This window comes from Motacilla alba, chromosome 9 (assembly GCF_015832195.1).
Source record: "Motacilla alba alba isolate MOTALB_02 chromosome 9, Motacilla_alba_V1.0_pri, whole genome shotgun sequence".
Taxonomy (NCBI): Eukaryota; Metazoa; Chordata; class Aves; order Passeriformes; family Motacillidae; genus Motacilla; species Motacilla alba.
The window spans coordinates 16,586,507-16,600,074 of NC_052024.1; the positions used below are offsets into that span (position 1 = coordinate 16,586,507).

General features: G+C 58.5%; 2 protein-coding genes across 2 annotated transcripts; both read left to right on the top strand.

Moving 5' to 3' along the window:
• Positions 1–21: 21 nt before the first annotated feature.
• CHRND (cholinergic receptor nicotinic delta subunit) lies at positions 22–4,147 on the top strand. The gene is made up of 12 exons (XM_038145816.1): positions 22–214; positions 900–1,045; positions 1,223–1,267; positions 1,358–1,467; positions 1,583–1,738; positions 1,948–2,063; positions 2,316–2,516; positions 2,844–2,955; positions 3,078–3,192; positions 3,385–3,586; positions 3,692–3,810; positions 3,897–4,147. Exons 1-12 carry the CDS (start codon positions 163–165, stop codon positions 4,077–4,079), a joined length of 1,557 nt encoding a protein of 518 aa, XP_038001744.1. The 5' UTR covers positions 22–162; the 3' UTR covers positions 4,080–4,147.
• A 728-nt stretch (positions 4,148–4,875) lies between these two features.
• On the top strand, positions 4,876–9,705 carry CHRNG (cholinergic receptor nicotinic gamma subunit). The gene is made up of 12 exons (XM_038145869.1): positions 4,876–5,211; positions 5,599–5,735; positions 5,841–5,885; positions 6,080–6,189; positions 6,284–6,439; positions 6,668–6,765; positions 7,551–7,754; positions 8,043–8,157; positions 8,426–8,540; positions 8,856–9,060; positions 9,162–9,295; positions 9,373–9,705. Exons 1-12 carry the CDS (start codon positions 5,169–5,171, stop codon positions 9,538–9,540), a joined length of 1,530 nt encoding a protein of 509 aa, XP_038001797.1. The 5' UTR covers positions 4,876–5,168; the 3' UTR covers positions 9,541–9,705.
• Positions 9,706–13,568: the final 3,863 nt, after the last annotated feature.

The window sequence follows — 13,568 nt, forward strand, 5'->3', positions numbered from 1 at the left end:
GAAGAGAGGGGCTGGAGCAGCTCTCTGGTGCCGGTACCCTTCCCCCTCAGCACCTGGCGTCATCCATCTCCCGCTCCCTCCGGCAGCCGGACATCCGCTCAGCCAGGCCAGGCAGGGAAGCGGCCAGGGCCTGGCACGGCGTGAGGGCACCGCGGGCACGGCATGGGGAACCTGCTGCAGCAGCTGGCCCTGCTCGGGGCCCTGATGCTGTCGGGTGAGCAGGGTCTGGGTCATGGGGTGCCCTGCTGCTCTGCTGCATGGGGTGCCCATGGGGTTATGGGCCCCCTCAAGAGGGTTGGTGGGGGATGATGGTGGCAGGGTCCAAATTGGGCACCAGGGTCCCCAGGGCTGCATTTTGGATATTACCTGGCAGAGTCCGCTCACTGCATGTCCTTAATGCTTCTTTCCTGGCTGTGCCACCCAGAGCCATGTCCCTGACCGGGCTATGTGCTGTCAGTGCACCATGTCATTGTGTCCATGTGTCCCTGTAAGTGTCTGTTTGTCTCAAATCTGACCACGTGTCCCTGCACACACCGGGTCCATGTCCATGAGTCCATGTGTGTTCTGTGTGTACAGCCACCTAGGTGCACAGTTCCACCACGTCTGTATGCAAATGTCTCACGTCTCTGTCCCTCTCTGTGCTGGGTTTGTATCTGTGTGTCCCTCTGTGTCTGTGCCCACGTCCTTGTCCCGTGACCATGTGTGACCATGTGCTCCCACGTGTCTGTCATTCCTGCACGTTCATGTCTGTTCTCCTGTGCAGCACAGACATGCAGTGTCCTGGCCTGTTCCTCTCCCCTCTATTCTTAAACCACCTTGCCCTTGCCGAGCATCCTAGGGGGTGGCACTGGGCCCAGTAACCCCTGAGCCCCCTGGTTTGTCTGACCCCACACCCCCAGGTGGGCTCTGCGTGAACCACGAGGAGCGGCTCATCCACCACCTGTTCGAGGAGAAGGGCTATGACAAAGAGTTGCGCCCTGTGGTCTCCACTGACGAGGTTGTGGATGTCTACCTGGCCCTCACCCTCTCCAACCTAATCTCACTGGTGAGCCCCAGAGGGCAGGGCCCACTGTGGGGTGTCCCCCAGCCACGCCTCACCCCCAGGGCGGGTTGAGTGGGGGGGAACCCTGAGGCTGCTGTCCCATCCCTGGCTGGTGAAGGTTGGGGTTCCTGGGCTGGGGGGCCACCCTGGCATCACACTGCCCCATGTTGCTGTTTGCAGAAAGAGGTGGACGAGACGCTCACCACCAACGTATGGCTCGAGCACGTGAGTAGGGACAGGTGTCACAGCATCAGTTGTGCCACCATGGGGTGGCCCAGCATGGAGAGGGGGTGACCTGAGGATCCTGCCATCCAGGGCTGGACTGATTACCGCCTGCAGTGGAACAAGTCTGAGTTTGGGGGCGTTGAGGTGCTCCGCCTGCCGCCAGACATGCTGTGGCTGCCGGAGATAGTCCTGGAGAACAAGTGAGCTGTGCCTTTATTTCCCCTCCCAATCCTTCCAAACTGTTCCCAGTGCATGTCCAGGACTCCCCTGGCTCCTTCCCAGCGATGCCATAACCTGGTCTCCCTCCTGGCACAGCAATGATGGGCTCTTCGAGGTCGCCTACTACTGCAACGTCCTCATCTACGACACGGGCTATGTCTACTGGCTGCCACCCGCCATCTTCCGCAGCACCTGCCTCATCAACGTGGACTTCTTCCCCTTTGACTGGCAGAACTGCTCCCTCAGATTCAGGTGCTGGGTGGCTGGGTCTGGGCAGCAATGTGGCCATGTCATGCCTGGGTGCCTGCTGCTGCCAGCGCCTCCCCTTGCTGTTGAGGTGCAGCAAGGTGGGGGTCTGTAGGTGACTTGGTGGCCTAAGTCCATCATGCTGGAGGTCAGGGTGGGTTGGGTGGTGGGTACCCAGCAGCCCCTCACTGTCTGACCCCCTGGCTGTGGTCCAGGTCGCTGGCATACAGTGCCCTGGAGATCAACATACACTTGAAGACGGACAGTGACCCAGACACAGGGAGGTCTTACCCAGTGGAGTGGATCATCATTGACCCCGAAGGCTTCACAGGTAATGCTGGTGCTCTCTGTCATGTCCTGTGGCAGTGGGACACCCTGTAAAGGTCAGGGGCGGGGGGCATTCCGGAGTGGGGGCATGCTGCCATGGAGAAACTTCACTACCTGGGGCTTTGGTGTCCTGGCACTCATTCCACCTTGGAATGCTATCCACACACTGAGGGGGGAGACTGGTGCTAGGGGACTTGGTAAGGACAGTCATGGCAGGTGTCCCCCATGCTGTGTGCTGTCCCCTGTGTCCCGGCAGAGAATGGGGAATGGGAAATCATCCACCGCCCAGCCCGTAAGAACATCTACCCTGACATTCCCCTGGACACCAGTGAGCACCAGGACATCACATTCTACCTCATCATCAAGCGCAAGCCGCTCTTCTATGTCATCAACATCGTCATACCCTGCATACTCATCGCCTTCATGGTCATCCTCGTCTTCTACCTGCCCGCCGACAGTGAGTGAGCCCTGTGACATGTGTGCCAGTAATGGGAGTCACATCCACGGGGCACCTCTGCGTCTCCCACACCTGCGCAAGGCAACACCCCATTGTCCAACATGAGGACATCCTAGAACTGGAATATCCCATGTAGAACACCATCACCCCAGCCAGGCATCCTGGCAGAGATGCATTTGGGCACAGGATATCCCACGCGGGACCCCAGGGTGCTCCCATAACAGAAAACCCTTTATGGGGCACTGTATCATGGGACCCTGGAAGGGCAACCCTGGCACTGGGGACTCTGCTAGAGGTACCTGGGGCAAGGTTTGCCCTGTTCTCCAGGTGGTGAGAAGATGACCCTGGTAATCTCAGTGCTCCTGGCTCAGTCTGTCTTCCTCCTGCTGATCTCCCAGCGCCTGCCTGCCACTTCCCACGCCATCCCCCTCATCGGCAAGTGAGTCCTGGGCACCACTGAGTGCAGCGGGGGCATTGTGGGGTCCTTCAGTGCCAGAGGGCAGCTCTGCCTGTGCCCAGTCCCTGCGACAATGCCGGCTCCAAGACCATGCTCCCTCCCAGGTATCTGCTTTTTATAATGCTTCTGGTGACAGCCGTGGTGATCATCTCCGTCGTGGTCCTCAACTTCCACTTCCGCACCCCCAGCACCCACATCATGTCTGACTGGGTCAGAGAGGTGAGCGGGGTGTGTGCCAGGGTGGGTGCACTGCTGGGTACAAGAGTCACACTGTACCCCACAGAGGGCATGGGACAACAGAGCCCGGGCATTGCACCTGTGCCAGATGGAGTTTGTGGGCAGAAAGTGGGACAAGGTAGCAACGCGCTGGGGAGGTGGCCAAGGGGCGTGACACCCCCTCTCGTGTCCCAGGTCTTCCTGGAGAGCCTGCCCCGGCTGCTGGGCATGACACAGCCAACCGAGAGCCCGGCGGGCGCCCCGTGCATCCGGCGCTGCAGCTCGGCCGGCTACATCGCCAAGGCAGAGGAATACTTCAGCGTCAAGTCCCGCAGCGAGCTCATGTTCGAGAAGCAGTCAGAGCGGCATGGGCTGACCAGCCGTATCACCCCTGCCCGTGAGCCACGGCCCCTCCACAGGGACAGAGGGAAGGGTGGCAGGGCTGGGTCTCCAGGGTTGGCAGCCTTTTGGGGCCCATCTCACCGCCCCCTCTCATCCCCAGGCTTCGTTCCGCTGGGCATGGACTCAGGTGAGGAGCAGCCCTACGAGCATATCAAACCCGTCATCGACAATGCCAACTACATTGTCAAGCACATGAGGGATGAAAACAGCTACAATGAGGTGGGGACATGGGCACCAGGAGGGCAGGGGGAGCTCCCTGTGCCCACTGTGCCTCCGCACTGCCTGGCTTCTTGCTGTCTCCACAGGAGATCGACAACTGGAACCGCGTGGCCCGGACCCTGGACCGCCTGTGCTTCTTCCTCATCACCCCCACGCTGGTGGTGGGCACCCTCTGGATCTTCCTCATGGGCATCTACAACCACCCGCCACCACTGCCCTTTGCTGGAGACCCCTACGACTACCGGGAGGAGAACAAGCGCTTCATCTAGGGGGCTGTGGGAGTCCCATGTGCCAGCCTCTCCCCCACCTGTCTTGGTTTGGGAAAATAAAGCTTTTTGGCATGGGGCACTGAACTGGTGGCTGCCTCAGTGTGCCCCAATGGGCACGATGCCCATCTGAACACTGTGTGTGTCCTGGGGAGGGTGATGCCCACCCAGGAAATGGGTGTTGTTGGATGTCCTGAGTGTGGTGGATCCCAGCTGTGGCCAGAAGGGGTGTGGTGGTACTGGGCCTGCTACCCCTGTGGGCTCAGCCCTTGGGGCAGGATGGGCTGGGGAAGGAGTTGGCCCCCCCAACATGCCACCATCCCTGCAGACCCACTGCGGTTGGCAGAGATGCTATCAGTGCCCACATTTCTCCCCTGCCCCCCTGATCTTCCATCCAGACCCAAAGTTTCCCCCCAGCACACCCCACCCCAGAGCGCAAGGCAGGGGGCCCAGAGAGGTGTCTCCTTCCCCAGCTCAGCAGCGGCATGCCAGGGCTCTGGTTTCAGGGGACACCTCTGACGTCCCCCCACCGGCAGTGGCCCAGGACAGCTGTCACATCCTCTCCACTGAGCCAGGAATCTCACCACACCCCCACACCCCCATCCCCCCCTCTCCATGACCCTCCTACACAGGGGCTGGAAGGATTTGAACCCCCGGGGGGCATCACTCCCCAGGCTGATGTGATGGGACTTGCCTGCCCCCTCCCCACCCTACATTCTGGGGGCAGCTACTGCCGTGGCAGGGACAGGATGTGCTGGCAGGGGGGCACCCCTTTCCCATAGCCTGCAAGGAGATGCACCCCTTTATGGGAGACACGGGGAACCCAAGGCGCAGAGCTCATTTTGCCCCTTGCCCCAGTTCCAACCTCTCCGGCACAAAACGCCAGAGGAGCTTCCCAGCAAACTGGCATCGCCCCACCAGCGGGGGAAGTGGGTGGTCGCTCGTCCCTCCCGGGCCCCCGCGGCTGTCGGGAGCAGCTGACGGTGGCAGGGGACAGCTGTCCTGTCCCGGCGGGCGCCAGGACAGCGGGGTCAGAAGGCGTCGGCGCAGGCGGCCGAGCGGAGCCCCAGCCCCTGCGCCCACGGCACCGCCATGCGCGGCCACGGCCTCCTCCTCATCCTCTGCACCTTGGCAGGTAAGGTCTGCCCGGCCAGGGAGAGGCCTGGAGGGCACCTGACCACCCCCCACCTCTGCACCTGGGGGGTTTCTCACCCCTGGGAGTCCAGTGCCAGGCTGGCACCGGGCTGTCCCTGTGCTGGCAGCCCACTGCCCCCGTGTCCTGCCCTGGAGAGGTCCCCGGGTGAGCTGAGTGAGGGCGTGCCGGGGACACAGCCCTGCCGGGGCACCGGCGGGACCGTCGGGATCGCGGAGCGGAGCGCACACAGCCGCAGCCACACACACCCGGGCATCTCTTTCCCATGCACCCACCCCTGTGCCTCCCCCCTCAACATATCGGGTCTGGGGGCCATCAGTGACCCCACTGCCTTCCCCCCGGGGTGTCGCATGGCGTGTGCCCTCCCAGGTGTGAGCTGCAGGAACCAGGAGGAAAAGCTGCTCCAGGACCTCATGTCCAACTACAATCGACAGCTGCGCCCGGCCCGGGGGAATGAGATCATCGATGTGTCCCTCAAGCTCACCCTCACCAACCTCATCTCCCTGGTGAGAGACCCCCCCAGGTAGCCCCAGTGGGACAGAATTTGCCCCCACTTGTGGGGGGCAGAAGGCAGGGCACTAGAGCCATCTCCCTCATTCCTTCCCTGCCAGAATGAACGGGAGGAGACCCTCACCACCAACGTCTGGATCGAGATGGTGAGACCCCTCCCCTCTAGGCAGGATCATGCCCAGCTATGCTTGCATATCAGGGTGGCACCCCATGAGGGGCTGGCACTGTAACCTGCACCCCCAAATGAGCCCGTTTTGCGGGCAGCATAGTAGAGGCAGCTCACAATCCCTTTCATCTTGGGGGCTGCATGACCCCTCCTCCTCATCTCTCCTTCTCCCAGCAATGGTCTGATTATCGCCTGAGCTGGGACCCCGAGAAATACGACAACATCCAGCAGCTGCGGGTGCCCTCCACCATGGTCTGGCTGCCAGACATTGTCCTGGAGAACAAGTAGGTGACAGGGCAATGGGGACATGTCCCCACATAGGGCTGGCAGCTGGCCCCCAGGCACAGTTTGGGGCTGAGCCCATCCTTTTTCCCCCAGCATCGACGGGACATTCGAAATCACTCTCTATGCCAACGTGCTGGTGTCCCCTGATGGCAGCATCTACTGGCTGCCCCCTGCCATCTACCGCAGCGTCTGCGTCATCCACGTCACCTACTTCCCCTTCGACTGGCAGAACTGCACCATGGTCTTCCAGTGAGCATGGGCACCATGGCAGCTCCTCCTGGGACACAGGGATTAGCGTGGGATGCCCACCTTTGCCCCTGGGGAGATAAGTGCCACCTGCCTGTCCCCTGCCACATAGCGGGAGGCACCACAGACAAGCCAAGCACCCCAAGGAAGAGCTGGAAGTGCCACACTGGCACCCTTTGTCCATCCAGCTTGCTGCATGCCAGCCTGTGCCACCACCTTGTCTCTCCCCAGGTCCCAGACGTACAGTGCCAATGAAATCAACCTGCTGCTGACAGTGGAGGATGGCCAGACTGTGGAGTGGATCTCTATCGACCCCGAGGCTTTCACAGGTAACACTGCAGCCACAGCCACGGCACAAGGGTGTCCCACCACAGGGGACATCCAGCAGGTCTGCTGCTACACTGCTGGCTGCCAAAAGCAGGGCTTCAGGGACTATTAGCAGCTCCCACCATTACATGGGCACTTAAGTTATTAGTGGAAGCGGGAGTGTGGGAGAGATTTGTTTTTCTAACCCCCCCCCCCCAGCTCGGGGCTCTTGCAGCCTGGCAGCTGCTGCTGGAGAGCACGGCTCCTGCAAGCTTGATTGATGCTGGGAACGTAGCTGTCATGGCCAAACAATGACGTTTTCCATCACATTTTAATTGCATATTGAAGGAACAAAATGCTTTTCGGGCAGCGAGATTTATTTTTTCATTACCGGCCTGAGTTGCGATCTTGACTGGGAAAAAATCTATCGCTCCTGCGGAGAGCACGAGCGAGCAGCGCGCTGTCACCCAGCGTCATGCTTGGCTTCCCTCTGTGGCACTGTGGAAATGGGGAGATGGGGGGACCCCAGCCCCACAGCTGTAGCCCTGGGAGCCCCCAAGGGGTTAAAGGCACCCCATATGTGCCCAGCTGTCCCATCCAGCTGTTTTTGGCAGTATTTTGCCCAGGTACCTGGCACGTTCCGCAGTGCTCATCTCCCTCACAAGTGGCTCTAGCACTGTGCACAGCCTGGGTGCCCTGTGGGGCCCATGCCAATCACTAGTCCTCCCCTTCCTCCCTGGACTGAGGGGCTGGAGGCCCAGCACCCCTGTAGGGGCAGTGGGACTCACCCGGCACCATCACGATGCAGAGAACGGCGAATGGGCCATCAAGCACCGCCCCGCTCGGAAGATCATCAACTCGGACCACTTCACCCCAGATGACATCCAGTACCAGCAGGTCATCTTCTACCTCATCATCCAGCGCAAGCCACTCTTCTACATCATCAACATCATCGTGCCCTGTGTCCTCATCTCCGCCATGGCTGTGCTCGTCTACTTCCTGCCTGCCAAAGGTACAATGGGACCGTGCCCACTGCAGGCATGGGGATGTGCAATGGGACAGCAACACTCCAGGAAGGGCTCCTTGTCCCCTCTGTGCTTGGGGGCCATCAGTATCATCTCTCACCCACTCCTGTAGTATTTGGATTGGGGAGAGTTTGTAAATTTCTAGGTATCCCATAGTTAATGCCTCAAGGCAGGACTTGTCTAATTCAGCTTTTGGGTGGGGGTTTTTTGCCTTAAGAGGGCAATGCCCACAGCACTACCCTGTGCCAAACTCTGCCTTTCCCCCTCCTTGGCAGCGGGTGGGCAGAAATGCACCGTCTCCATCAATGTTCTCCTGGCCCAGACTGTCTTCCTCTTCCTCATTGCCCAGAAGGTGCCTGAGACCTCCCAGGCTGTGCCTCTCATCGGGAAGTAAGTGACACATTGGGATAGGGGTGCCAGCCCTCTTGCCACACTGTGCCATCAGGGTCTCAGGTGCTGTGGAGCAGACAGTGCCCAGGGACAGGACCTTGGTACAGAAATAAGCCCCAGCCCAGATGGGGCTGACACAGGGCTGCCACTTGCCCGTGTTTCACTGCCTGTCACCAGTTTCCACCAGCAGGAGGGCACAGAGAAGGACCTTGCACGACCATAGCTTGTGACCCAGCAGCCCTACTGAGGCTCTGTGACCCCTCCCCAGATACCTGACCTTCCTCATGGTGGTGACAGTGGTGATTGTGGTGAATGCTGTCATTGTCCTCAACGTCTCCCTGAGAACGCCCAACACTCACTCCATGTCCCAGAGAGTGCGCCAGGTACCTGCCATCATCCCCCCATCCTTTATACAGGGGGAATGGGATGGGTATTTGGGGATCCAAGGCCATGTCCCTTGCACAGTAAGGTGGCAGGCATGCCTTCCTCTGAGTGCAAGTCCTGGCACAAAGAGAAGGCCCCAGATGTCCCCAATGGACCAGACTGTACCACCAAGCCACTGCCAACACTGGGGAGCAGCAGGTGCCAACAGCCCAATAGCACCGTGCTCCAAACAATGCCAGGGAAACCAGTCACACCCATTGGGTGCTCTGGGCAGTGTGAGGGGGACAGATCCCCACAGGTGATACTGTGCCCAGGTGTTCCTGCACCTCCTGCCCCACTACCTGGGCATGCCCGTGCCAGAGGAGACTCCAGGGCCTCCACGAGCCATCCGCAGACGCAGCTCCCTGGGGCTCATAGTGAAAGCTGATGAGTACATGCTCTGGAAAGCCAGGACCGAGCTGCTCTTTGAGAAGCAGAAGGAAAGAGATGGGTTGATGAAAACCGTGCTGGAGAAGATTGGTGAGTGACCCCGGGGTCTGGCACCTCCCTGTGAGGTTGGGCTTTGTGCCAGGTGGCTGAGCGCTTGCTGGTGCCCGCTGTGCTGGCTCTGCTACTCACAGGACGTGGTCTGGAGAGTGGCAGTACCCAGGACTTCTGCCAGAGCCTGGAGGAGGCAGGTCCTGAGATCCGCGCCTGCGTGGATGCCTGCAACTACATCGCCAATGCCACACGGGAGCAGAATGACTTCAGCAGCGTGAGTCAGGGCTGGGGGGAGAGGGATCTGCATGGGGGCAGTGGGCACAGCCCTCACCCTTCTTGTGCCACTGGCAGGAGAGCGAAGAGTGGATGTTGGTGGGACAGGTGATCGACCGCGTCTGCTTCTTCATCATGGCCTCTCTCTTTGTGTGCGGCACTGTTGGAATCTTCCTCGTGGCTCACTTCAACCAGGCACCCGCCCTGCCCTTCCCTGGGGACCCCAAGCAGTACCTGCCACAGTGATGCTCAGAGGTGCCCACCAGCCAAGTGGTGGAGATGCGGGAAGGAGGAACATGGCATGCTCATGCTGTGCTGAGTGTGGAAATAAAGCCCGTGAGTCTTGCAAGCCTCCATGGCATCTCTGCTCCATGGCCACCCGCCTCAGAGGTTGGATGTGCACCCTGTGCAGGCTGGCCACACACCTCTAAGGCTGCACAGTCCTGTGGGATGAGGCATGGGGAAACCGGAGCAGAGTCAGACATCTAACGGGCCATGCAGCAGTGCTGGCAGCAAGAGCCACACCACCCCACTGCAAATTTACAAATCCCAGCCCAGGACAAATGGGAATACTGTCATCCATCCCTGTCATGGCAGTGGGTCAGGAATCACAGTTACAGCTGCCCATTCTGGGGCAACAATGGAGCTATGGATGGGATTGGTGACAGCTAATTCTTCCCTCAATTTATGCCCTGACTGTGGGTCTTGGGGACAGCTGAAGTGCTGTCCCTTGATTCCTAGCAAGCAGCTTGAGGTGGAAAGACTGGGCCACCAGGCCCCCAAACACCCTCAGGGATGTGTGCCCCGTGGCATCCATCCTGCTGGGAGCATCAGCACAACTCCCTCCCCCACCAGCCTTCCTTGCCCTATGGGATCATCTCTGTCAAGCACAGCCCCTTCCCCCATGCTAGCAATGCTGCATCCCCCTGTGCCCCTCCGTGACCTCTGGGGCCCCCTGGCTTTGTCCCTGCTGGCAGGGGAGATGAGAGAGGTCAGCCTGGGAATGGTGGCAAGCAGCATCTGCTCCTCTGTGATCCAGCTCATGTCACCTGCGCCTGGCTCCAGGACTGCATCAGCCTCACAGTCCCAGCACTGGCTGCCTCTGCTGCTGCTGGGATAAAACCAGGTGGTTACTGCCCACAACTGCCCCTGGCACTGCCTGACAGGGGTGAGGGCACTGTGGGCACAGATGGGGCAGGGAGGAAAACACAGCAGCTGAGACATCGTTTCTTGGGTGTCTGCAGCCTGGTCACGGCCTGGAACCCCTGTGGGCTGTGCCAGCCTGCTGCTGCTTTCTACAAGGGGCTTTTCCTGCCCTATCCCTACAAAATGTGTAGTGCCCAAGCACCAACAGCAGGTGAATATGGAACTCCCAGCTGGCACCTTGAAGGAGGTGGGGATGGTGCTCACCCCTGTCAGGCAGGGGTGCTCAGAGGACCTTAGCTGGGTCCTGCCCCCTGCCTGGGTCACCTCCCATGGCCATGACCCAGATGAGGTGACCAGGTCTTGGGGCACTGTACTCCTGGCCAGTCTTGCCAGTGAGTGATGGTGCTGTGCAGTACTCTGTCCTGCCACAGCCATGTCCTCTCAGTGGCTGAAGGGACAGACCCTCCTGGCCCAGCGTCGCCAGCCCTGTGAGGGCCAGGAGCTGCCATAAGCTGCCCAAACCAGAGCACAAGGCATATCTGGAGCCCCCAGGCTCTCTCTTCTGTCCCCAAGAAGATGCATAATTAATGCACTCTGGTCTGTCTTTGCCTGGCCATTTCCCAGTGATTATTGGGTCACTATTGCCCTGCTACCAGTCTCCAGGGCCAGGTACTGTCACCTACTTCTTACCACTCTAGGGATGCTTCTTCTTCCAGCGAGCTCAGGCTCCAGCATGTCCATACAGCACAAGTGGAAACGGATGAGCTCCTCCAGCCTGCTAAGAGCACGTAACTGAGATCACACTCCACCATCTCCAAGCAGAGGTTTTATGAGCTCTCAGGAAATCTCTGTGTTATATCATTCCAGAGACAAGAACAAAAGCAAGAGCTGTATGTCACAGATCTTGGGCAGCAGATGCGCCTTGCAGGATCTGGTGGGGAAACACCTTGTAGGTCCCTCCGAGGTTATGGGGGGAGTGCAGTGAGAGGAAAAGCTTCTTCAGCCCAGGATCAGCCTCCTGTGCCCACACCATCAAGAAGCACTAAGACAAAGCAACATCATCCTCCAACTGCTCCCCTCCAGAGACACAACTCTTTTCTGTGGGCTGGGAAGAGCCATCAGGCCCCATCAGACCAGCTGTAGCTGAAGTCACCAGGGCCCATGAGCCCACCACAGTTCAGCATCCCCTTAGGAAAGAAGAACTCAAGGGAATGCTCTCTTTTGAGGTCCAGGGCTCAAAGATTCTCCAGTTTCCCCAAAGGCCACTTTGCAGGGATTTAAAGTTCAAGGGTGTTCAAAGCCTTTGGGATAATTAAAACGGGAAAGGTCTTGACTCACTGCAGATATGGTGCTCCCATGGCTAGAGGCTTCCTTCCTGAATAAAGAGGATCTGAAACCTTTTCCTAGAGCTCAACAGAAGCTCCTTCCCTTCTCAACCAACTTCACACCGGTGTTTTCACCATTCTCATTAGCAGGACACAGCGGACCACAAACTAAAAAGTCCAGCTCAAAAACCAGTCTGGCTCCATCCCCCTCCAGGCTATAGAAGGCCCCTGGCTTGGCACTGATCAACCACTGCTTTTTTCCTGACCTCAGGAAAAGTAGCCTGAAAGAGGACAAACTCCACACCCAGCCAGCTCACTCTCTTCAAGGCTGAGCAAGAGGAAGCTCTGCCGAGTTCCTCTAAATCTCAACCACGGGGGCAGTGGGAGGAGAGGAACAGCCTCCCTGGGAAGGGCTCTTCCACAGCTCACTCACAAAGCGTATTTGAGGGCGAGCACAGCAGGACCACAGCATTTTCAGATTTAATAGCAAGCCTGCAGTCATCAGCACCAGCTTAGGCAAGGGGCATCGGGAGGCGAGAAGTGGGCGAGTACATGAAATAACAGAGGTGGACATGACGCACAGCTGGGCACAACAACAGGATAAAGCCCTAAGTGATGTCATCTGTGAAAAGCTAAATGTGCTGAGAATAAAAGGTACCTGCAGCTAATATTTCAGCCCTGCCTTGTAAGGCTATTTTTGCTTAGACTGCCAAAATGCAATTACAACTAAATCCCCCCCTAACAAATACTGGAGAGCAGCAGGGGAGAGTTGTATTTAAAAGGAATCTTAAGTAGCAGCCATAGTAGTACCTGCTCACAGCAGGGAAAACAAACCGTGTCTGGAAAAGAGCATTTGGTTGAGAGCTGGTGACAAGTGCCAAAAGCAGGAACAGGACCGTGTGTCTCAAGAAACACACAGATGGATGCCACTACAGCTTGGGGAGCCAGGTGCTAACTGCCTGACCATGGGGAGCACTTGGTCATTGCTGTCAGTGCAAGGAATGTCCCTAGAGACAGCCTAGAATTGACACTCTCAACCAAGAAAACAAACCCTTCAGAAGACAGAATAGTTTAAACTCTTTTCTCTGCCAGTCTTGGCTGCTTTCAGTCTAGACTTCAATAGTAAGACAAGGAATTTGCAATTGGAGTCATGAGGCCGAATGTCTCCCAGGCCCCAAGGCTGGTAATTGTCCCAGACACGGGCTGCTGGTTCTGCAGTCACAAGCAGATTGGCCCAAGCAGCCCCTTCTCCTGGGGGACTGCACAGAGCACACAGGGCAGGAGATGTGCCCCATCACTGGCCACAGCCTCCCCTCCTGGGCCCAAGGCAAAGGCTCCATTAAAAATGAAAGGCAATTGTGCGATTCCCCAAGGAAAAAGAGAAAAGGCTGGAGCTGTTAATGAGTACAATTAGTGTTGTAGTCAAGCAGAATCAGAGGAAATAATTAGCTCCTATTGTTTCCGTGGCATCCAAATTGCAGCCGTGCTGGCTTTCCAGGCAGCAGCCCATCATTTGAGGCTCACCCCGGAGGACAGGGGGTCACTCCCAGCCCCTCTTCTGGTCACAGCTGTCACGCAGCTCTGAGCAGCAGGCTGGGCCATCGCCCTCTTCTGCTAAACCCACTGGGGGCCCAGTTTCCCAGGTGGCCAGAGACTTACAAACCCCATTGCACACCAGAAGCAGGCTTGGCCCTGAATTCAGCCAGTGCTGCTGGCTCTCCATCGAGACAGACAGAGTGAACGCAACTGACACCAAACATCTGTGTCCTGGTTTAAGGGAAGCTCAAATCCCTCTCCATAACA